This window comes from Vidua macroura, chromosome 4 (assembly GCF_024509145.1).
Source record: "Vidua macroura isolate BioBank_ID:100142 chromosome 4, ASM2450914v1, whole genome shotgun sequence".
Classification (NCBI taxonomy): domain Eukaryota; kingdom Metazoa; phylum Chordata; class Aves; order Passeriformes; family Viduidae; genus Vidua; species Vidua macroura.
The window spans coordinates 56,460,868-56,486,214 of record NC_071574.1 but is presented as its reverse complement, the minus strand read 5'-3'; the positions used below and the strand labels follow the sequence as shown (position 1 = coordinate 56,486,214).

Genomic DNA, 25,347 nt, shown 5'->3' with positions numbered 1-25,347 from the left:
AACTAATTGACTTTTACTATAAGTTTATTGTTTATTGCTTTTAGATTGTTAGCTGACATTCATTTTTCTAATAGAACACAGTAGATATTGTTTTTGTAAAGGCAAATATGCTTTAATTGTACTATACCAGTGAGATGTCTGGGTTTTCTTTTTGGACAACATGTCTGTACCTAAAAGATTATTTTCTTCCGTGAGTTTTGTCTCCAGTGAAGAACAAATTGTATTTTAGCCTGGTATATGATCAACAGAGTATATTGTCATTATGCATGTAAAGAAATTAGTATAGAACAGATTTTGCACTTTTTGCTGAATGTCCAGTCTAACCTGAGCTAGCATATATGCTACCTGTCATATATGTGACTGTCAGGAGCTTTTACATTCACTGAATCACAGAATCACAGAATAATGAGGTTGGAAGAGACCTCTAAGATCAAGTCGAACCTATGCCCTAACACCTCAACTAGACTATAGAACCAAGTGCCATGTCCAGTCTTTTTTTAAACACATCCAGAGATGGTGATTCTACCTGGAAATACAATTCCAGTACTTTATTATTCTTTCAGTGAAATTCCAAGTATTATAAGTCATCATCATTAGTGTGTATAGTTACAGTCCTTCAGATCATGTTTACCAGGTTAATTAGATTCAGAAAACACAAAAATGAGTTTAAGTAACATTGAGGATCTATTCTATGCCAAGAAACAGGAAAAAAGTGTAAATCAAGTTTGGAGCAGTCCTTTGTAGACATATGCAGATGAGAAGAAGACTTGGTACTATGACTTAGAAACAGTCTTAGGTTTATATCTATATTTCTAGATTTTACAATGCTGACATAGATCACTGGCTGCATTTTATTAAAAGCAACTTAATAGTTATGATTTAGACATATACTCTGTCAAGGGATCTAGTTTGGTGCATTCAAATTCCCATAAAAAGTAGCACAAATTTTTGTATTATGTACTAAATTTCAGGATGTACTGCTGACCATTGCCTGGGCTCGATTTGGATTTTTCATCAAGAAAGACTTACATTTCTTTGACACCATCAATAAAATTAGCCTATTTAATTTAAAGCATGTTTTATTCTGTGGTGTACACAAGTATTACATCATCTTTATTTTTTAAAGATCTTTTTTACAATAACGTTATTACCCATAATAAGTTTTATACTGATAGTGCTGACTGCACTGAAAATTGCCCTTTCTTCATGTACACAGGCAAGCAAAGTTAATGTTCTCAAAATTCAGTCCAATTTTAGTGTCATGCAGATAGCAACCATGATCTGAAACACATTTTTACATATATGCCTAGGTATCCAACAGTAAATGACAGTGATTATTATTATATAGTAATAGGGAGTAGGTTTCTTGATTGTTCCATTGTTGCCACAGGCCCCCAGCTGGGTAATGATTAGCATTGACTCCATGATTCTCAGAAGGCTGATCAATCACTTCATTATACTATGCTTATTAAGAAACCCATTGCCCTTACAGACAGTCTGATACAGTTTGACCTAATTGGTTCTTGATTCCAAACACCATCACCACTGGACAATTAAGAAATTACCCTTTGGTAAGCAAATCTCTATAATGCATTCCACGTGTTCACACCAACAGGTGCAGCAAGTGAAAATAATAATTGTTTCTCATTCTTTTCTCTGATCTTCTCACAGCCTTCAGCAGGACAATGCCTGGGAAAGTTGTGTATTGCTCTCTGTGGCCAGAGAACTGCTGCCACATCCCAGGAACAAAAAATTTGTCATTTCTTATGAACAACATATAGTTTTCACAAATGTTTTAACAACTTCTGTAGTATTTAAGTGTGATGAAAGAAAATGTAGGTTAACTTCAGAACATGACAAATAAGAAAAAGGGTAACTTCCCTGTTTAGATTTTGAATATTTAATCAAGAAACGTTCATTCCAACTTGGAACATATATATTGCTATTGGGAACATATATATTGCTATTCATTTTTTTTAAGCACTAACATTCAAATTTTTTTAAATGGAAAGAATCAAGGCATAGACGGACAGAGTACTTTTAGAAATGTTAAATGGAACCTCACTTAAAAAATTATTGACATTGCCAGAGAAATTTGATGCTCAGAGCTAGACATTTTATCATTTAGTTAAACCTGGGAAAGCAGCAGGCAAAGACAGAGTTGCCAAGGAAATGCTGAAAACTAGTTGATAAGACTCTATGATAAGACTCCCAGTAAAATTCCCCAAAGTTTCAGTGAAAGAAAGAACCAGAAGAAAACTCAGGACAAGATGTAAGTCTTGCCACATGGCTACTGAAGTATTACATGTCTTTAGAGGACAGACAAAGTTCCCTGTATTGTCACATTAAGCAGGATAAAAACAGGAGAAACTATGTGAGAATAAAGATACAAACTGTTCATTTAATAAAACAAATCCTTGACAAATGTCAAAACAAAGATTTGCAAAGTCTGTGCAAACAGAAGGCAGAAATATGTCTAGCAAGTGTCAAGTATCTGCCACAACAAGCATGCCATCATGCCTAGGCAGCTGGCAAAACAGGGAGCAACTTATCAAAAGAGGTGAACATCTGAACTGTTTTGAGAAGGAGGTTTAGTTTCGTAAGTACTCCAATTGGGAATGGATATACACAGAAATCATTGCTGTAACAGGGCTGGAGACCTCCCACTTTGGCTGAGTTCAGTGGATTGTCTTTCAAAAAGACATTTTACATTATAGTGAAATTTAACTTTTAATTTAACTGATTAATCAACAAATTGGAGTCACTTTTAAAACTCCCCAGAACAGAAACAAATTTTTTGCCCTATGTTACTACGAATTAGGAAAAAATGTTCTGTCTTATAATCAAATATATGTAGACCTTCAAATATTCTAAAGACAATGAAGCATCATTGTTATGACGATATAAAAGTTATAGCTTTTTTAAGTTATAACTTTATGACTTTAATTATAAAGTTATAACATTGTTATATTCTTATAAAAGTTATCAACAACTTTTCTGTTCTTTCCAAACATATAGTATCAGAGAAAGAACAGTTTAGTAAAACGTGTTTTTTTTACTATCTGCATATCTGAGTCACTCTCTTACCCTCTAAAGTTTGATATTTTACTGTGAAATCCTTAATTCTCACCCCATGAAAAATGGGGTTTTCCCACCACAGTGTAGAATGGGAACAGCCTTGCCTAGGAGGTAGGGTTTGGATTTGTTGAGGAGCAGAAAAATGCCAGCATGCAGAAAAACCTCTTAGTTCTTCGCGATGCATTCAGCTCCTGGGTGTCCCAGTGAGAAGGAGAAGCAGTGATAAACTGCTCAGGTGAAGCACCTGCTGGCGGTGGGGAAACTGAGGAAAGCAGAGGGGCAGCTGAGGTACCTTGTCAGGTGTCAGTGAGGCAGATCTGATGTGGAGGACAACTGCAAGCCCGAGGTCACTGAGAGAGGAGCAGTGGGACCAGGACGCATGAAGAGAGAGAAAGACTTTCCAAAGAGGAGAGAGGAAAAACTTCAGAGTCCTGGCAGGCAAAGTTACAGAAGTGGGTGGATGGTGATCGAGTGGGAGGGCACAGGAAGAGGTTAGAGTCGATTTCAAGGGACTTTAGGGACATGCCACACAGAGGCATCAGAAGTATTAAAATGAAAGCCAGAAATGCTGAATAGCAGGAAGGGAGTATAATATGAGTGAAACTGGGATTCATGATGACTTTTTAGGACCAAGCAAAAATATTTGAAGAGGAAGAAAAGAGTGTCTCCCTTTCAGGAGGAAGGATGAGTTAAAAGGTTTAGAGGTCAGAGGGGACACAAGCAGATAGAGAAAATTCTAAGGAAGAATGTTGAATGTACAGAAAAGAGAAAGTGATGCATGAGGGACTTCTGAGAGTGGAATTCTTCAGGGCAAACGGGTAAGGTATAAGTGAGTCAAGAAAGATGTTGATAGGGAAAATATATCTTGTCTCTCTTCAGATATCACAGACTACATAAATGTCTCTCTTCTGTTCAAATAAATAGAAAATTACCCACTGGCTTCAGTGAGGAAATCAGTTCAGGTGTACGGATGTGGCTTGTGAGCAAAATGTCAACCTAGGGAACATGAAGAGGATAGATATTTTTCCAACAATTATATTCTGTGTGGATCTATTCTAAGTTTATGAAGGTAATTTGCACAGAAAGAGTGTGAGGTGGGTGTGTGTGTGGTGAAATTCACCAATTTTCAGTGTGGCCATACAAAAAAGGAGAGATGAATCCTCATGAGAGCTCATCCCTTCCAAGTTTAACACCTTAATTACTCACTTAAACTGATTATTCCTTACAATCCTACTTTGTCCCATTGCAGAAGTCTGTGTCAGGATTTAAAATTCACCTCTTAAAACTTTATTTTGGTGTAATGAAATATATCTTGTTAATGTTAATTGAAGTTTGCTATCTGAATCCTTGGAACACAACTTCAGGTTTTATTCTCAGTTTTAGTACTGACTTACCATTGAGCTCACTGTGAAAGGTACCTCTGGTTGTCAGGCAAGTACTCTAATTAATTAAACCTTAAAACTTCTCTTTTGTTATATACCCAGAGGCATATTTATTCAGCAGAATGCCCCACTTTGTTTATAGGATATTCGAATCATTGAGTATCAGCTACAGAATAGTTCCACTCTGATATACCATTCATGAGTGGTCTATGTGTCTACTTGCCTTTATTAAACCTTCATTAACCTTTCACCATTCGTCTTCTAATTTCCAGTATCATGTCAGCTTTCTGGACTAATTAATAATTCCTCCTGCCTTGGGACACTAATAAAAAACAAGAACACATTTTATTTTTTTTTCCTTCTGTTTAGATCCCACACATTTGCTTATGACAACAACTGAAATCCTTTGAGAACTGCTATGTATTTTTGAAATTAATTCTTCCTCCAAACATAATACTTGAATGCTTTGTTGATGTTTTTGGTGCAAATTCTAGTTCCCTCAAACACAGGCTAAATGCCTATAATTTCTGTGCACTTGCAGTGTGGAATATTTAAAAATTCTTCTGACATTGGATAATTTTTTCCTATACTTTTTCATCTATCTTGTACAATTTCCCTCATATAAATCTCTTTAATCCTACTTTTGCTATCTCTAATTTTAGATTTTTTCAGTCCTTTTTACCCTCAACACCCTTGGCATTGAATGAACTTCTTACACTCTTTATGGAGGACTCTATTGTCAGCTGAAAGACTTCTCTGAATTGCCAGGTACTGACAATTTCAAAAATTGGTTTTAAATTTATTTTTGCTGCCTTTATGTTTGCCCTCATTAGTCATAGATCAGGATTTTCATGGTCTCTCTTTTGAGCTGCTATCTCCTTTCTGACATGCTCTGTCTCTGATTTCTGAATCATCTCCATTGTTCTTAATTTTTTTTTACTTTTGTCCTAATCATGCTTCCTAAAAAACCAATTACTTAGCTGGGACAAGAACTGCTGTAGAGGTAACAATTTTTATAATACTCTATATTGATCACCTTTTGGATGTCATGTTTTAGTACCACACTTGGAGTGGTTTACATCGATTGTATAAATGGTGTGCTTGCTCTCAAAAATTTCATTTGACTGCCAGGTTGGTGTTGGCAGCATTTTATTAATATCAGACTGTATTAGAATGTTCTAACAGTCTCTAATTTTACTAAAAATACTTACAAAATTGAATCAGTACAAAAGTCTTCAGATTTTCACTGACTAGAAATGGTGAGCCATATGTCACAAATGTCTATCTAGGCATTCTGTACTCTGGTCACATAACATGGTATATAAAACAAGCATTTCAAATAGCTGGCATACATAGTCCAAAAGCATAAGGCTAAAAAAATAATAATAATAGTATATCTAATGTAAAATTACTTTCTCATTGGTTCCGTTATGTTATTAATCCTTCCTACCTGATATTAATAGCATATTTTCTTCTTTATTTCCCTCTATGCATTTCTTTATAGTCCACCTCAATGATATCCAGCTTTTATAACAAAAGTTTTGAATGTGCCAGATTCAAAATGTCTGCTCTTAGTTTTCAGGGTACTGCCAACAAAATAATTTAACCTAAACATTCATTTCACACTGCTGAGCCCTAGGGTTGCAGCTTCATTTGCAGTCACTCTTCTGTCTGAATGCATCTCCTCAGTTCCACCATTTCATCATTTTCTCCTCCCTGTCCCACTTCATTTGTGCTCATTTCATGAGGCATAGCATATCTTGTAATGCAGTATATATTCTCTGCCTCAACTTGTTTTGTGGTAAGCATGCAAATGCAGTGATATTGGTAAGGTTTCTTGATATCTTTTCTGAAGCTATCATTGCAGTTGTGATCTGGTCAATTTATATTTGCAGAAATTTAAAGGTTAAGGAATCAAAATTTCTGGGTATTTTGTAATTTAATTGAAACCAGTAATTTTACCAAAATGGACAAACTATATGTTTCCATGTAAACTCATTTTATTTCCTTAATGCAGGCAGTAATTTCTTACTAGAACACATTTTGCAGTCATGATTATTTTGATATATGAAGACTTCTATGTCACAGAGAGTATTTGTAGTAACCTTTTTGCAAACATCTATTGAATTATATGTACTTAAGCACATTTGGATAAAATTGCCTATTTTCTTTTTTGCTTGTGGTATGAAGAGGTATGCATTTGCTTAGTCTTGAGGATGAGTCCTTTGAAAGCATGCTGGTATGATTTAGGCTTATGGAGGGGTAATCATTACCAGTACACTGCCATTTGCCAGTGGGATTATGTACAGAAAAAAAAAAATTTTTATTCTCTCTTCCTTCAGTTTATATATAAATTCTTCCATTTTATTTTTCTCTTTGTTTTAATAGCGCCTTTTTTGTACCTTTTCTTTCAAGACTCAGCTGCAAGATACCAACCGCCTTTCTTTGTGCCCAGATTCTGTTTCATTTCCTTGTCCCCTCTAAGTTACCAGTTTTTAACAAACCTGTACAAATTTTTCTAAAGGTTTACTTGTCCCACAGGAATTTAGCTTTCATTTTGCTTTCTCTAATACACATTTCATACTTTGTCACTTCAGTTCCATTAGGGCCTGTCATTTATATTATAATAAGTCATTCCTGAGTTAATCAACATTCCTACTTACAATGCTTATTAATGTGACACGTTGTGGTGTTCCTTCTTCTGTGACCACTAAATTTTAAACTTCTCTCATATCTCTCCCTCTTCGAAAGTGATTTTTTTGTATTTTATTCTTTGTTTTTTCTTTTTCCCACCCTCAATGACATTTTAATTTTCTTTACCTTGCATATCCTTGTCAAATAAGCTTAATATCATGGTACTTGCTTTCCATTTTTCTTTCTTCCTTTGGAAATAATTTTCTCAGATGCCTAAAAGTTCATTTATCCTAATGGCATCAATAATTATTTGTATGAAAGTAAAGCCTGTGGGACCCAATCAGGTGAGCTCCTATTATACTGAGTGCTGTGCAAATAAGTCTTTGCCAGAGGTCAACAGGACACAAAGTTATGATTTCAGTTGCACATTTAATTTAAGAAAATATGCAATAACAGTATGCAAAAGTATGACAATGAAGGACAGGATAAGGAGAGTGAAGGACCCCACCAGGGCAGTAGATACACTTTGTCCTGAGCTCATTAATTTTCCACTCCTCTCTGGCACATTCAGTTGAACCCAGTTACACCAAGTGCCTGCGGAGTCTATAGAGCAACCAGCTGGAATGGAGCACTTTGGGAGCTATCCTCAGTATGCTCCTATTGGCAACATGACTTGACTTACTTTAACCCCTCAGAAAACCCAGAAATCCTGGAAATTTACACTCGGACTTGATATAACTTGGCGTCTCAGTATAGGCAAATCTGTGCATCAAACCCATACCAAAATTCCTTTCCTGTGGCTAGTACCCATTGCCATTTGTAAAGCCTATTTGTCAGTACAGATTGAACAAATCTGACATGAAGGTAGGAAACTCAGTGCTCCCGTACTCTTGGCTGAGATATGCGATGGGAAAAGTGGTGTTTGTCATGTTTTCCTTGTCCTTACAACACACAATTGTGCTCAAGTCTCACTTTAGACTTAAAGGCAAATTGTTGAGTTTTTTATAATTTCTTGTGGAAGGGCATTGTCAGGATTATTGCTAATACTGAGATGAAACATTTGCTTGAATCATCTTGTGAACATGCACAACAGTGGAATCTACCACCTAAAATAAATCTTCTATGCTTTTCTTCTACCAATGTTCTTCAAACATTGGCAGAATATCAACACATCTTTTCTATACTTCTGTATCTCAGTATACAAAAGTATACTTTGTGGTTATAATACTGCATGCCTTTTTACCTTCTTCCTGGAGAAGTGACAACAAGAAATTTCTGTTTTAATTCCCACCCAACCTACGTCTTTAAACCACACCAGTACCCAACTTGCAAACCCTATTAGCTAGGGAGTAAAATACCATGACCATACCTACATAGTTATTTCTTCACAGGTCAGTCCATCCACGTTACTGGTGTCTTATTACTTGTCTCTCAAATGTCAGCAACTTAGTGACAAATTTTTTATAATGCAGTGCTTATAAATAAATATATTTTGAGAGTTTAAAAAATTTACAAAAGATACAGTTCTATTTGCCTTTTTATTGACATATACTGTAGATTTGTCCACTTGACTTGTTTGTACAGGTAAAGTCTCTCCTTGAGAGTTATATTGCTACAGTTTGGATGGTCTTGTGATTTAAAAATAGCATGCACTGCATTCACTAATATATTCACTATTAATGTGAAGAAAAAAGTGTAGATGCACTTTACATAGAGATTGCTTAACTCCAATATGTGTGGGATATTTATACATTATATAGCAGCTCTGTATCTGTGTGATCATGAGTACTCAAAGAAGATTGAACTTTAAATATATATCTTATTGTGGGAGAACTTGCTGTTTAAGATGAGCTTCTTTGGTTCTTCCAGTAACTCAGACCTTTTTCAACCTTAAAACCATCCAAGTTTTTCCTTCTAGCTAAATATTTCTACTGCAGATAATTTTTTTTCCTTGAGGTATATTAGCTTGCATTTTTCCCATGTTAAATCTTGTGGGTAATTAGCCAAGTTCTTTATTACTCCTCCTATGTCCCCATTAACCCTCCCTTCATTACCTGCTCTCTGAACTCTTTGTGTTAGAAGCAAAGCAAAGTCTGGAACATAAATACACACAGCTATGTACACTTTAAATTCCTAAACGTGCTTTTTTCCCTCCCTGAAAACTGGAATACATTTGCTTTCTTCATAGCTTTACACTGATGTAATATTTCTATAAAATTGTTTAATGTGAGTGAAGAGTAAGGCAGCAAGGTCCTGATTTGAAGTCTTTTGTTAGAAGGCCCTTATTGACTTCAGTAGGCTAGAGATTCAGCCATAAATCTCTAAGACCAAGTGATAGGGTCAATGGTTTAGTACTCTGTAAAATTCACTTAATAAATGAATGCAAAATTTCATCCAAAATGTCCCCATAAATTTTTACCTCTCTTTTCTCATTCTTCAAATCAATATAGATGCAACACAAGGAATGTATCAGTGTCAAGATATCAATAGCTCTGCCACTGTTGTCTGTTGGTTTATATGCTTTTCCCTTTAAAGCTAGGAATACAAATATATCTATATTGTTCATTTGTTGTAACTATATAAATTCAAATTCAGAATTATTTTTCTGGTTTCATTTCAAATATAGCTTACAAAAAAAAAACAAAACAAAACAAAAAAAAAAAAAAAAAAAAAAAAACACCTAAAGTCAAAATCCCTCACTGAGAGAAAAAGAATCTATCTATCTGCTAAATTTTAACCCAGTGTGATGAGACTTAATGAAAGAACTGTGTTAGAAACACAGAAAAGGAAGCTCTGTATCAGCAGCAGCAGCAATGACAGTGTTAATGGTGCTACTCTGTCATATAGAGTCTGCAGAGGGCATATAGACCTTCTTCACAAAGATACAGAAAGATGTTGATGGATCTCATAAAGCTGACAGGTCATTGCTATCCATTGTCTTGCAGAACAGATTAATAGATTCATTGGTTCTTACTAGACAAAACTGCGTGCAGAAGATAGAATTTATCCTGAAAAGTTGCTGCATTTCTGCTTGCTGGTACAAAATGCTCTTTGGCTTTCCATCTTTCAGTTGTTGGCAAGTACTTAAATAAGAAACACAGAGAACCCATTTACAGTTATGGGTCTCTGTCCTCACTCATAATTATAGTTATTAAATAGATTTTAAAAGCTCATTTTGTCAAGAATAGAATTCTACATAGACTCTGGTGGCACAATTAATCACCCTCTAGATATGTCAGCAGCATGATACAAGAGTTGGTAAATTTAATACTGCTTTTTTGTGTTGGATGGAAATCAAAAAGGAACTATTTGGCGATATGCCTCAGATCATTAAAAAGTTGTCACTGTGGCACTCCAACCTTGACAGCCACAGATCAGCTCTGGAGGGAATTAGCAGAGCCAAAGGGAACCTGTAAAACCAAACTGATCTGCATTCTCTTATCCTGAATATTTTCATTTGATGCATTTGCTTTAAAAATAAAGGAAGAAGGGTGGGGGGGGGGGGGGTCTTTTACATCAGTGAAGCAAAAAGAGCAGTAATTTGATGCTTACAGATATTGGTGAAAAGTTAGCATTTGTGTCAGCATTCCCTTTGATGGGAGTGAATGATGGCTCATCAAGGGCATGTGTAGGTGTTATAGTCTGGCTCTACAGGATCTTGGAACCAGTCAAACAACTGTTTCATCATAATCTATGGGTGCACTACCTTTCAAACTGCATGCAAAGAAACTGCAAAATCCAAAATGATGATAGCAAACATTCCTAGTTTATACCCTGCTGTTATAAAACAGATGTCAGAAGAATATATGTGGGCTCAAAAGTTAATGTTTTTTACAAGTGTGATTTTATATATGACTCATTCCACAATACTGAGAAATGGTCTGTGCTGTCTCACACAGTATTACCAGTCTAGCAGTGTTATATGAGATATAAGTAGGCTTGATTACTGTGATTGCTTCTGGTTCTTATTTGAGCTCTATCTGTATCTCCTTTCATTTAACAGAAGTGTGTTTGCAAGCTAGAGTCTGAAACTGTTTCACCATATAGCTTTTTTTGATCCTTGACTAGCAGGGATGCTACTGTTGGGTTAAGCCTCTTCTTTTCAAGTCCTACTGAGTCATGAAAAGAGATGCTCCTTGGTTAAAGAGCCAAAACAGTGCCAGCCGTATTTCATTGTCTTTCCCAAACTAAAGTAGAAACAAATACATATTTGCAAAAAACAAAATAGTAATCTGGTTTCTGGACTTTATTGCCTACACAAATGATATCCATGGACATCATATGGGAAAGCTAGATCATGTATTGATTACAGCAAATGGAAAGGTTTTGTGACAAAACTACTACATCAAGAACTGTTGAGTTTATGGATTTTCTGGAAAAAAAAAAGAACATTCATCTTAAATTCTCCGAAGGCTATTGGCAGGTGACTAGCTAAGTGGTTGTAAACCAGGGTGAAAAATGGATTCTGTGGAGGCAGAAGGTACTTTTGATGTACTTTGTCTCTCTTGAATAGTTCCATTTTGATGCTTTTTGATTGCTTTGAGCAATTTTTAAATGCTGTTTCTGTTTTAGTGAGAGATCATGGTCAAACTATGGCCATGCATCAATGAATTGGAATACAGTGTACAAAATTTATGAAGACAGAAGATTTTCAGACTGCCTTTTGCTATTTTTCTTGTAGGTGGTGGATGTGAAGTAAATAAGATGTCCTCATTCATGAGGGGTTGGGATAGAGCTAAGAGTGTCACAGTAGTGTGCCTCCATGTTTTTTATATTAAGACATATTTGCCTACATACCCAATACAAAAATTGTAATGGGAGTATCCCTCTGATACATAGGTGCATTGCAATACTAAATTATGATAGTCTGCACTGAAGTGCCATAGATAGGGGACATATTAATAGTAATAAGGTATGAGAGTGGGGTAGAATTTCTAACTGAAGTGTTTTATGCCAGTTTAAATTTTAGGTCAAGCAGACTTCAATGCATACACACTCACTCTCCAATCTGCTAATTTTGACCAGTGTGCATTTTCATCATCAAAACACACAGCACCATGGCTAGTCAGAGTTCTAGGATTACCTCAGGCTAACCTTAGGATTTAGTGCAACTTTTTTTTTTTTTTTCACTCCTTGTGCTGCATCTTGCTCTCTGCCTTTAGAAAAAGTGAATATATGATAATCAGTTTGCTGTTTCAGAAGCAGAGGGAAAAAAGGGAAAGGATGACTATACCTTGGAGCTTCTCCAGATCCTTCTCCTGCCCAGAAACACTAATCATTTAAACAAACAGAAAAGCCCAAGTTTCTAATACTGGAGGGTAGTGCCTCTCAAAAGGTCTTACACTGTCCAAAAAATATTCTTAGTCCAAATGTTTAAATTTAAAAAAGAAATGTAAAAGCTTCTTATTCCTGTACTCTAGCCTTCAAATTACTGTACAATAGCTCAATTTCATGTAAGTGTTTCAGGCATTCTATAGGGATCTAAGTGCTCTTTGGCATAGCTTGTCCATCAGCAGGCTATGTGCTATGTGCTTCAGCCTCTCTAATTCAGGTTCAAGTAATGCAGAATAGCTCATTCTTCCCATTTGTTCTCTTTCTTGCTTTTCAGTCTATAAGGTGTCAGCAGGGCTGTACTTTGTTAAATATCTGTTGGGGGAAGGCTTTAATGATCTCATCTTGTCCATTTTAAGTCTTCTACCAGAAAATATTCCCCTTGGTTCAACTTTTTATGGCATTGTCCCTCACCCATTTTGGTAACAGCAAGTCAGATTAAGTGAGCCTTGCTATTTAAATAGTGTGAACCAGTCTGGCTCATCTTCACTGAAACACATTAGGGAGTGATTAAATGAGCAACAGAGTCAGGTGATGGGGGGGCTGAGGTGAGGGAGAGGAGGAGAAATAATCTCTAGGTCAGTAGTGAGCTGCTGTGGTCACAGTGGTTGCACTGGCTTAGCTGGGGCTGAACAGCTACAGCCATCCAGTCCTCAGAGGTCACTATGCAGAGAGCTGAGACAAAAGATGTAAAATAGATACAGGGGGATACCAAAACAATTAACAGTACCCCTAGTTTTGATGCCAGGTGATTCAGGAAGGGTCCTGTGGTATATTTCAACTGAGCTTGCAAGAACATGCTGTGAGGGTGAGTGGAGCCAGGTGGGGAGGCTTAACTTGTTGCCTGCAGTGGCACCTTGCCTCAGCTGCCTGCTCCTGCTGCTCTGGCAGAGAGGCTGCTGCTCACAGCACACCAGAGGGAAGGGCCTTTGTGCACGTAATTGATGCACTTTGCAAAGAAAGGACATTTAAGCCCCACCAGTTGACTTTGCACTGAAGCATGTAAGAAATACCTGCTGTTGCTGCTAGGAGGCTTGTGTTCTCCTCTAGATATAAAAGAACAGGAGGTGACTTTTTAAATGTCCTGCTGGTTTTTGTTGGGGATTTTTTCAGTGAACAGCTGACTAAAGCTTGACCCATTTATTTTTAAACTGCTTCCCTGCCATCAGTGCAGTGGTGCTGCTCTTTGGTGCAGACAAAACCCAAACTGATCTTTACAGCATTTACTGCTGCACTTCAGAGAAGACTCTTTCTAGAAAGAACTGGCAGGCAACTGGGGTGCTGGCAGATCTGCTGATGTCATGCAAAATATACTTTTGCAGAGGGTGATATGAAATGAAAACACTTGCTCAGAGAAGTTGTATTTCAGTCCTCTGTGTTTCCTAGTGCCAAAAGGTGAGCAAACATATTGCAGGCCTTTGGCTGGGTCTAATCCCAGGCAGGTGGGGACTCAGATGATTCTCTGGATGAGCCACAACATTCTTGCATCATGAACAAGGTATTGCAATGCCAGGAGTCTGGCTACAGTATGCCAGTGTTTGAGATTTTATTTTCTTTAAGGACTGAATAAAAGGAAATATAAGCTCCTTCATTCTCTCCATGTCTCTCCCCTTTCCAATATTTTTAAGAATAGAAAAAAAAAAAATTCAAGCATTTCAATGTCATTTCAATGTATTAAAATATGTGACATTGAAGATATGACTTTTTGTCTCATTTTCTTCAAGCTTTCCCTTTGCCATATCTGTGCCCTTTTATTAGTGTCCCCTTTGCTTCCTAATTTCTTCATAAGTCCATCATTCTCTTTTCTCTCTTGCTTCTTTGCCTGTCTTTGACACATAACCGTTCTATCTTTCTTTTCCTCTCAATGTATGAAATTCTAGTTTTGTGCAAAATTTGACATATTACAGGAGTACTGTCTAAATGCAAATATATAAGATATAACAAAAGAAAAAATTATTTCTCACCAAAGTGTGTATTCATCTGGCTTCTACATTAAGACAGTAGCAGCTAGCAAAACACTTAATAGTAATTCTTACTAGAAATTTTTTAATTACTAAATTTTGATCAAAAAAGTTTTTCTTTGTATCTCCCTTATGAATTGTCTTTTCCTTATTGCTTAAGGTAATATATTTTAATATTATTTGTATTCAAAAGTGTCCAATGAAACCACAGTAAAATACAAATCATCCATCTGTGAATCCTCACTCGATCAGTACACTTGGAGTGCCAAAGCTCCCATTGTCTATTCCTCTACAGAGCCTCTGTTCAGGAATTTATTTATATCACCTGCTTATGAAATGCCTTCAAAACAAAAACATCATAATTAGGCGTTTATGCCAGAATTTCAAGATAATTAAAATTCCACTCTTCTCTATAATTTTAATCTGGCTAAAATCAGAGGTAATTGCAGAGCTGAAAGAGGTTTTTTTGCTCCTAGGATCTGCTTTTGTTGAACCCTTTGAAAATATCATGTGAGATGAGTTGATTTTATAAAGAGATTTCCAATACAGGACTGGTAGTGACAGTGATAGGCACCTGGAATTACCTATGATAGATGGACAGAGAGGTAGGATAAGCATTTTTAAATCAGTTTTTTTTCTAGGAAATGAAATCCTTCACTCCTACGATCTCCAGAGTAGTTTAATTTAGTTTCCACTGAACAACTCATCTCTAACAGCACCCCGTACTTCATGGGCTGAGATTTAGGCAGCAAGCATTTTCATGGAAAGGAGTGACACCCTTACCACTTGCATTTGCAGAACTGCTCTGACACCCCAGCCTGGCTGCATTTGGCTCTCACTCCATGCCCAGTTCAGGCAATCACAACCCCCAGGGTTCAGAAGAGCACTTCTCCTGCCTTGCTGCCACACCTTGTCCCTACCTGTATGCCATTCCTCTTTGGGCAGGTGCTCCTGAACTGCTCCCCAGGCTGCAGCAGTGCCACAGAAGTTTCTGTGCCAGCACAAAGATCACATGTGCTAGGAAACTCACAATCTGACCCAAGGGCCTTCTGCACTCTAACAATATATCCAAGCTCCAAAAGTTCAGTGGGTAAATTGGAGATTACTGTCTCTAAAGGGACAAATCTTTCATGTTTCACTCCACCTTTGACTAGTGGAGTTGCTTTTGCAAGAGTACTTCACAGTGCTTCTGTTCTCACATTCCTGTGAGTTTGGAAAGTGTGATGGTCCCATTTCAAAGATAATATCCAAGGCAAAGTTGCACCATCTCAAAAACTGCACTTACCTTGGTAAAGTCATCTGTGTTGGCCAGTGATTCCTCAGCCACAGGCTGAGTGACAGACTGTACATTTCACATTGTTCTGATTTAGCTTCCTCCAGAACAGGGAGGGATCATCTAACCAAGGGAGGGATCATCTAACCAATGATCCCTTGTACCCTTGGAAAGTGCAAATGGTGGCCTTAATGCATACATCGGTTTTGTTTTTTTTTTTTTTTTTCACTTAAAATTGCCTAAACCTGAGAACTGTCACAGCTCACTAGAGTAATGTTTCTGGCATGCCCCCAGTGTTTCCGTTCCCAAGCATTACATTTATTGCCTTAGATATTCTACATGGATTAATTAGCAATATTTTATAAAAAGGTATGAGGCAAACCCAGTAGTTGTCTACATGGCCTGCAGTGAACTGCCACTTGAGGGAAGCTGTCTTATGTTTCACCCAAATTAGATATTAAAGAAAAAATACTGAATTAGTCCCAAGGAGTAATGCAAGGGCAAAATAACACAGACAAGCAGTATTTGTTGATGAGCAGTGGCCCAGGACCTGCAAGTGAACCAGAAAGCCAAGTGACTTGAAAGTGTAGCTGCAATGCAGGTATCAAGACACTTTATTTCTATGATTCTCAATGGGAACCTTAATCCACATAAGGATATTGGTCTAACTTGTCTAAAGCAGTGGGCAAGTTAGCCTGCTCTTCATGTGCAAACTGTGGCTTAGAGTCACTACCTAGCTGAAGATCTGGGGTTTATGCTAGTACTCTATTTCATTGGAAATACTAGGTCGAAGATCAGGTTCAGAGTTCTGGTGTTTTACATGATGATTTACAATACTAAAGCTGGCAAGAACTTGAGGGCTGTGCCAAAATATCATCTGAGCACACTGTACCCATATGAAAGACTGAAAATATCAGTCTCACTTGTATTTCTGATGGACAACAGGCACTTGTTTCCTCTTTTTCTCTTTTCATTATGTCTATTTGAAATGGAGGCAGACAAGGACAAAGAAAGCAGCATAATGCTGGAGTACTGCCTGGCATCTTCCCAGACTGGCATGCTATGACTGCCATCATCTTGGACTGTCAGCTTGGGATGCTTAGACCCTCACTGAGACTGAATTTTGAGACCCTTTCTGAAAGAAGAATTCTCAGAAAAAAACAAATTTCCTTCAGTTGAAACAGGGAGACTGTGGAGTTAAGCAAATGCTTTGGGCAGTGGAGGGGAGAGCTATCTAAGCCTAGTCCTACTTTGCCAGTTAGTCAGAATATGTCAGAATATAAGAATATGTCATCAGCATATGTACTTGAAATATGGTCACAAAGTGTTGCAGCATTTTACCCACTTATGGGCAGGGTAGAAGCTACCAAATCTGTATTTTAAGCATATCCTAAATCAATAAAAAGTGGCTGAAAAAGTACATTCACAAGTGAAAAACCAAACAAAAGTGGGTTGACCTCAGGATATCATTATTTATTGAAATATTTTTGTTTTCCTTATGGTTTTAGAAACAAATGGCAGGTACAAACAAAGAATAAATTTAGTAATCATTAGTTCTGCAGAGTATTTTTAATCATGCAGCTGAGATCTGGATAAATAATTCAGATTTTACTCTGTAAATATAAACCCAAAATCCATTTATAAACTGAGAATTCTTATTACTCTGTAGCTCTCAGGTTAAAAGTTTTTGTCAATTACCCAAGTAGTCCTGCATAGCTGGTAACCACAATTCATGTTTCAGTTCCTTGGTACAACAGCAAAAGGTAGGAACATAGAATTTGTCTGCTTCATGCTAATCAACTTCTTTACTAGAATATTTGTGAAAATGACAAGCCAGGGACTGAGTTGAGACAACTTTCCTTTTAAGATCAACACATTGTCAGAATTTGGTGTGTCTTTCCTGATACCTGGGCTGCTGTTTGAGGCTGACCAACACTTGGTTCCAAATGTTGCCTCATAATTCAGAACATAGTTTTTGATTTCTATTTTAATTTCTGGCAAGTTCTCGGATTTTAGATCCACATAACACTTGAAGGTGTGGGGATTTAAGTGTACTGTACAATCTCAGCTGAGTCAACCTGGAAGTCATTGGAGACCACTGTGAGTGTCTGATTCAGGTGTTCTTGACTGGGGAGGCATACCTTAATAGTGATATGACATATAGAGGGGGGCATGCTGTGCTGAGCTCAGCAGCTCTTTGCTCCTCTTTGTGATATATTCCTCCTTCAGAGGTGATGAGGGGATGGCATGGGGATATCCACAGGTCAGGTAGAATAGACAAAGGCAGTGGATACACAGCTACACCCAAAGCTGCTCATGATCCTCTCCACTTAGGTTTGGTGAGGACCACACTTTCAGAGCAGCATGCTTGGTCCCACTATCTCCTCTCAGCACTCAAAAGCCTCTCCTCTTTCCAGCTGCATATCCAGGAGCTTCCTCTAACTCCTGACACCTTGACATAGATCAAGTTAAGCTTCATAGACAAGCTCCATTTGCTGATTTGCTGAGTTTTTAAAGGAACCAAAATGAGTTGCTGAGCTGCTAAGAAAAAGCAAGCCAGTGAGAATGTAGCCCACTGACAGAACCAATAAGCTGTGCTATATACAATAAGTAGTCACTAATAATATTTGTGATAACAAATAGATTTACATGCAAACAATTTTCCTTGGTAACTTCCTTGGTAACCTTTAAATTCTTTCTCAACATATCTTTTACCAGGAAATTTGCTCTTGGCTTTAATACTTAAAGTGAGTGAAATGCCACCAATTGGCAAAGTATTTCACAGCCTGGTAAATCTTAAGGTTAAAAAAGCATGCACTAATTCTTCTTTATAACCCTTTTGCTGCCAGTCATAACCAGCACCTTTGCATGACATTTTGTGCTCCATTTCTAAAGATCAGAAGTAACTTCTCCTTTTACATATTTGTTGAACACAGGTAAGTCACCTGTTGATCTGAATACAGAAGATGGGCTAAGCTTCCTTAATTCCCTGCTAAGAATTTTGTACTTCAGCTCTTTGAGTGCTTTTTGTTTCAAACCTTATTTGTCTCTGTCTCAGCCTCTTTGTTCTCTCTGAACTTTGGGCCCAGGTACCAAAGTACTCACAGTAACAAGAGGAGTAAGGAATTATATATTCATTGGCAATAGCACTTCCTATTACAAGCTGCTTGTACTCTGCTTGTCTACCCAAAAGCCACATTCCTAGGTGCTTACAGCTTGCCTCATCAGTTTTAGTTTTACCATCAAACCACTACTTGGAAATTCTGCCATTAAAGATACAGTTCTACCTGCAGATAATGGATAAATACACGGAAGAACACCAGAATGAATATGGAAATGGTCTTTAAATTAGATATTCAAAGAGGGTTTGGGTGTTTTGAGGAATGATAGACCAGGAAGCCTTATGGGTGAACACTATGAATTAGTTGAAATAATAATTTAAAACAAAGTAGCAAAACACTTGGGAGACCATGACCAAATAGGGGCCAATCAGTGCAATTCCTGCAGAGGGAAATATTATTGTGCTAATCTCCTAGAACTAACTTCTTGAATATGTTAATAAAGAAGAGCAGCTAGCATAATTTATTCTAACCTCTCTGGGCCACTGACAAAATTCTTTGCAAGAAGCTATGAAAGAAGCTAAGTAGTGATGGATCAAGAAGTGGTGGAGGAAAAGGAGGTGAAGGGCAGGATTAAATGGTCAATTTCATCATGTCAAAGGATAACAGCAGTGGGCCCCAAGGTTCCTGCTCATCCACTTATTTATTAATCATCTAGGAAGTGGGAATTGCTGTGAGGCAGCAAAATTTGCAAGGGATAAAAAATAGTTCAGCATAAGTTCAGAGATGTTTGTGTGCAAGTTCTGAAACAAACAGAACTGTGTGACCTACTCACTCTGACAAATGAATTATCAACAAAAGCAAAGTAAGGTATACCAGGTGGAAAAAATATGAATTAGTCAACACCTCACAGAGCTCTAAATTAGCGTACCAACTTTAGAAAGGGACCTAGTTATCCTTGTAAATTACTTCAGTAAAGACTTCTGCTTAATGTGCAGCTGTACAAGATAAGCAAACATATTAAGATGCATAAAGAATGAGAACTAATAGAGAAAGGATTAAACTGCCAATGCTATAGTCTGATCTGAAATACTGTGTGCAGTACCAGTGACTCCATCTTATAAACAATAATGCTGATTTAGAGAGGGTTCAGTGAAGGACAATGGGAATGATCAAGAGCATTAAAAAGTGCTCTTATGAAAAAAGATGGAAGTCACTGGGGCTGTTGACCATGAAAAAATGGATGTCAAATTTACAAACTGTAATGAAGGCTAAAGTGAATGTATGTCTTATAAAACACACACTCAAAAGGAAAGGCAAAGGAACTAGAAAGAGGAAAATGGAAAAAAGATGCACTGTTTCATATAATTTGCAGTAAGAATCTGAAAATGAGAAAATCTTTGGGGCCAAGAATTGAAGGGGATTCATAAAGAGAGTGATAGGCATAGAGGTGCCCAGAATTTTCAGGGGTAACAACTGATAGAAACAGCCTTTATTTCAGCCAAACTCCATTAGGGAGGGCTAATGTGTCACAGATTTTCAGACATCTCTACCCTTAAATTTCTCTGAGCACCTCCCTCATAATCATCCTAGAGTTCTGAAGAATACAAAGTATCACATATGATTAATTCCAAATGATTCCTAAAGTTCTATGCAATAGTTATAAATGCCTTCATTTTATATTGGATCCCATTTGCAATTCCTAACTGTGCTTTATGCATTAGGAGATTTTTAACCTATTTTATTAGTTTCTTACACTGATCTGTACTGAGTCTATACACTGCTATTTTTAAAATTTGTAATGTAACAAATGTGGTGAAATTAATCACAGAAATCTAAGTATATTATGTCAAAAAATTATCACCCAGAATTAGCTGATATTATGAAAAAATGTTAGCACATTTTCTTGAAAAGATCTATTTTCCATAAAACCACAGTAACTGGCACTATTTATGCCAAAATCGAACTTTTTTATTGATTGTGTCCCATACAAGGCCTTCCATAGTTTTAAAAGAAGCTGGTATTAGACTAAGTAGCCTTTAGCTCCTCATGTCATCTCATTTCACTCTTTTAAAAAGAGCAGCACTCTTTACTAGTCCGGTGGAATATTTTCCCCAGAAATAAAGATTTATTCAAAATCAACATTAATATTCAGAGAGCTCCTAAACCAATTCTTTAATACTACTGGGTGCAAGTTATTGGGCACAGTAGATTCTAAAATGCTTAATGGTTTTTGTTTCACATCCTTCCCAGTTACTAATAGAATAGAAAGTACTTAATTAATCACTTTAAGAGATGAATACATCATGCTAATGATGAATACTTCTGTTTTTCCTGCATAGTGATTGACAATTTTGCAGTCCTGGTCAAGTTCTGGATCTCTGCCATTTGGAGGATTTCATTTGTTTCTGATTTAGTTAAAATATTCGTTCTCCATCCCATCAGTAATACATTCTTTTTATATGCCTTTTAACTTTCCTTGTTTATTGCCTGCTTTTTCTGACTGCTAACTTGGGCCCTTGGGTGTTCTCCAAATGCTGCATGTGCTACTGGTCTTGTGGCAGCTGCTTTCACCTTCCACAAAGAGTTCTGTAGTCTTCTGGCTATGTCAAGAGAAACAAGTAGAGTGATACAACTAGAGCAGACCTATGAGAAGCAGCAGCAGACACTGAGTACCTGGCATTCACATGGCATTTCTCAGGTGTCCTTCCTTAGGACTAGTTCCAGACAGGACTCCTGGACACAACGGGACCCAGGTAGGTTTGGTGGATGGGAATGATCAAAAGGTTCATTTCAGGAGCACATTACTGACATGGGTTGATACACTAATCCAGAGAACTTCGTAATAAATAAAATCCTTACTGATTTTTACAGGATCTGCCTGGCTGTCTGTAGTGGGTCTGGCTGAGATGGAGCTTATTTTCCCATAGCAGCCTTCACAGTGCTGTGCTTTTCACTGGTAGCTGGAAAGGTATTGATAACACACCGGTGTTTTGGAACTGCTGAGCAGGCACAGCATCAGTGCTGTCTGTCAGCATTCCCCCATCAGTAGGTTAGTGGTGGGCAAGATCCTGGGAAGGGACACAGCCAGACCAGCTGACCCAAATTAACCAAAGGGATATTCCACAGGTATGACATCAGCTCATACACAAAAGCTAAGGGAGGGAGAAGGGGAGCATTCACTATTTACAATATTTGCTCTCCAAAGCAACCACTACACGTGTTGAAGTCTTGCTTCCCAGGAAGTGGCTCGACATCGCTCGCTGATGGGAAGGAGAAAAAAACGTTTTTTTCCCTCTGCTTGTTTGCACTCAGCTTTTGCTTTTGCTTTAGCAAATTGCCTTATCTCAACCTATGAATCATTTTCTATCTTGTTTTCTCCTGTCCAGCTGGGAAGGGGTAGGGGATAAGGCCTGGGGTGGGGTGCATGTAGCATTCAGTGAAGGTCAACCCACCACACTCTCCTTTTTCAAATGACCATTAAAAAATTAGACTATTTATCTTTTTTTTTTTCCTAGTTGCACATATGGTGGAGATACCTTACTATTTCTTCTTAAGAAACATATTTGTTCTTGCAGAATGAACCAATGAGCCAACACTTTTTTCCTACTGAATCCAACAGAAATCAAAAGTATCTGCTGAAATAAAGGCACAAGAATATGGCCAAAGGTAATCTGCAGGAAAAATATACTTCACTCTCAAAATTGCAGTTTGGGGGAGTTATGTTTAATTAAGAAGCATGAGAGTTATCAAAAGAATCTAAGTGCAGGAAAAGTTTTAAGAGGTTATAATAAGCAGCTTTTGACTTAGAGGTAGCAAAATATTAAATAAGTAAATTTTCAATCAGGGTAATTTTTAATTGACCTCTAAATTAAAAATAGTTTGATTATACACTGTTTGAAGAAAATTAATTATCCTTCTTTTCCTTCAAAGTATGGAAATTTTAAGGCCAAACCAATTTCTAAGCCAAAGTTAAAGAAGGGCAAATATAGGACTTTAAAAGCTAGGTGCAACCTTAACAACTGGGAGAATACTGCTGTTCCATAATAAAGAGAAGGTAGACGTGACAAAACTTCCTGAGACAGCTACAGATTTAATAATGAGAGGGGCAAACTAAAACTTTAAAAAATCCATCACTTACAGAATTTAGCTGAAACACCCTTGATGTGTGGTACTTAGTAGTCTGAAATGGGACGTGCTGCATCTCCAGAGGAAACTGCAATGTGCTGCTATTAGCTAGGAAAGCATCCTTCAAAAATGGGACACTGCATTTCTTTCTCTCTGAGACATTACTCTGTAAGTGAAACAGAAAACTGAATGTTTTCTGTTATTATAAATTCACCAATGAAAAGCTTGTTTCACACATGAAACCACTGCTTCTCAGTCCAGCATCTTAACTTTTTCTGTCAGTTGGTGGGGGACCTGTTAGATAAAGATAAGATGATGAAGATTCAGTCAAGGTGAAATAGCATGTTACAGCTTAACTCAGACTTCCCTGATACCATCAGGGCTGAACTTAACTATTGGTTGCACTTTACTTTCTGGATGTAGTGGTGAAATACAGTCACTGAATTACCTTGAGTCACCCAGTTGCTGGGCAGTTCAGGTTTCTATAAAACGTGATTGTGTAGCTGAAATACTAGAGAAAGTCATATATCAGCAACAGAACTGGGTACATAATAATTAATTTGTGATGAGGGGCCTTTTGCTTCATTCTCTATTTGTAATTTTCACATGCAATTATCTGATTTTTTTTGTTAAATAATTTCTATAAATATTTTTCATATGCAGGTTATTGGATGGCAGTTTAATCAAAGTGTCTGATATTAGAAATTCAGAAGGCACTTTTGCTATTGGACATATTAGTCATGTGGTTTTTTCCTAATTGGTTGAGGATATCTCTCAGAATCTGCCTGCTAGTAAAAATAATAATAATTACAAATGCAAAGTCATCACTGCATTGATCATTCATGCCAATAAACCAATATGCTGGAATATTTGTGGAAAGCAAACACAAAAAGGATGTGAATAGTTAATTACAGCTCATTCATTTGAGCAACTATTTGCAAAAAATGTTTGGGAATGTTCCACAAACAGTAGCCACTGTTATCTTCTTCCCTCTCCTGTCTTTGAGCCTCTTTGTCTGTTGAAGGGCAGATGCATTCAGTTGTCTTTTCAGGACTCATCAAAAAGCCATATGCAATGTGAAAACTCAGGTAATAACACTTAAACAGAAATATAAAATAATTAAATAGAAATATATATAGAGTATAGAGTATAGAGTACAGAATGATGGTTTGCACTGCCCAGTATATACTATCTGCTTGTAAAAAAAATATTTTAAATGAATGTAATATGTACATTAGCTAATTTTACAAGATACAGATATTTAACTCTGGATAGATTTTCCCTAAATCCCTGGTGACTCCTTAAATGAATCAAAAAAATTAAAGTGAGATTTATAGCAACTATCTCATAGTTTGGAATTCCTAGTAGAAGACATATATCCCTTTATTTCAATGCATAGATACATGGCTTCTCTGATCCTTTTTACAGATGATTTCCAGTTAGCACATGGCCTAATTCAGAGAGTTATCCACCCTGCTTCAGTCATTAAAGTAGAATTGGAAGAAAAACTACTTGATCTCCATCCATACCCAAACGCTTCTGCCTCGCCAGCAAAAATTCACTGATTCCTCTGGATAACTATATTATAAACCTGACTACATTGGGCATCAAAAAAGCTGAAGATACAATCTGCATGACATTTACATACATTTGCATACATTTGCCTGGCCAGAATATATAGCTATTCCAATTTTTACATCATAAGAGAGCTAATGGAAGTATTCTCTGTTCCTTTGGTGCGCCTTTAGCTTTCTTTTTTTTTCAGTTTTATGTACAAACTTTCTAAGTTCGCCCTGTGTCCCAGCTCTGCTTTTACTCAACCATCTTCAGAGATGATGTATTTTCAATTTTTGTCCTTACCCTGACTTTACCCTCTCTACACAGCTTTTTCATCCCAGCAGGGTTCTTCAAAAACATCCCGCTTCACCATTATTATTCCATATGGAGCACTTGCACTGGTAACTTGTGGTGGACTCTCTCAGCTTTGTCCTCCACAGTCCTAGATCTCCTCTCCCATTCTTCCTCCACAGCTTCTTATGTGTTTTACCATCACTGTGAAGGCAGAACAGAACAGCAGAACGGAACAGGAGGACAAGATTGGTGCTTCACCCCCTGGACTTTGGTTGGCTCCATTTTGATAATTTCAGTAGCTTTTCCGTTTTCTGTCAACACAGCCATCACAAAAGGTGTGGTCAGTGACGTTCAGCTACCATCCCAGGTTTCTTTGACTGAGCAAAAAAGCTACAGAACTTACCAAAGAGTCATTCTCTTGCTGGAGAATGGAAATAGAGTTTCCAAGTCTATCTGTGTAGTCAAATTAGTTCTGTGCAGTTTTCAGCTCTTAAATGTCCTAGCTACAGTCTGGTCAGATGAAGAGGTTACCACAAGAAAACCAACCATGAGAACTAGCATATTAGAGTGGTGTCACCCTGATTTTTAAGAGTTTTCTAAAGCCTTCTGAGTTTACATTCTTGTAGAGAACTTTCCTACACAACTTTTTG

At 37.2% G+C, this 25,347-nt stretch overlaps 1 protein-coding gene across 1 annotated transcript in view; it reads left to right on the top strand.

Annotated features, from left to right (window-relative positions):
* Positions 1-24,849, top strand: part of LOC128806849 (cytosolic beta-glucosidase-like) — a 150,489-nt gene extending 125,640 nt beyond the window's left edge. The window contains 1 exon segment of the mRNA XM_053976682.1: positions 24,731-24,849. Within this exon segment, the coding sequence (XP_053832657.1) occupies positions 24,731-24,849 (119 nt within the window).
* Positions 24,850-25,347: the final 498 nt, after the last annotated feature.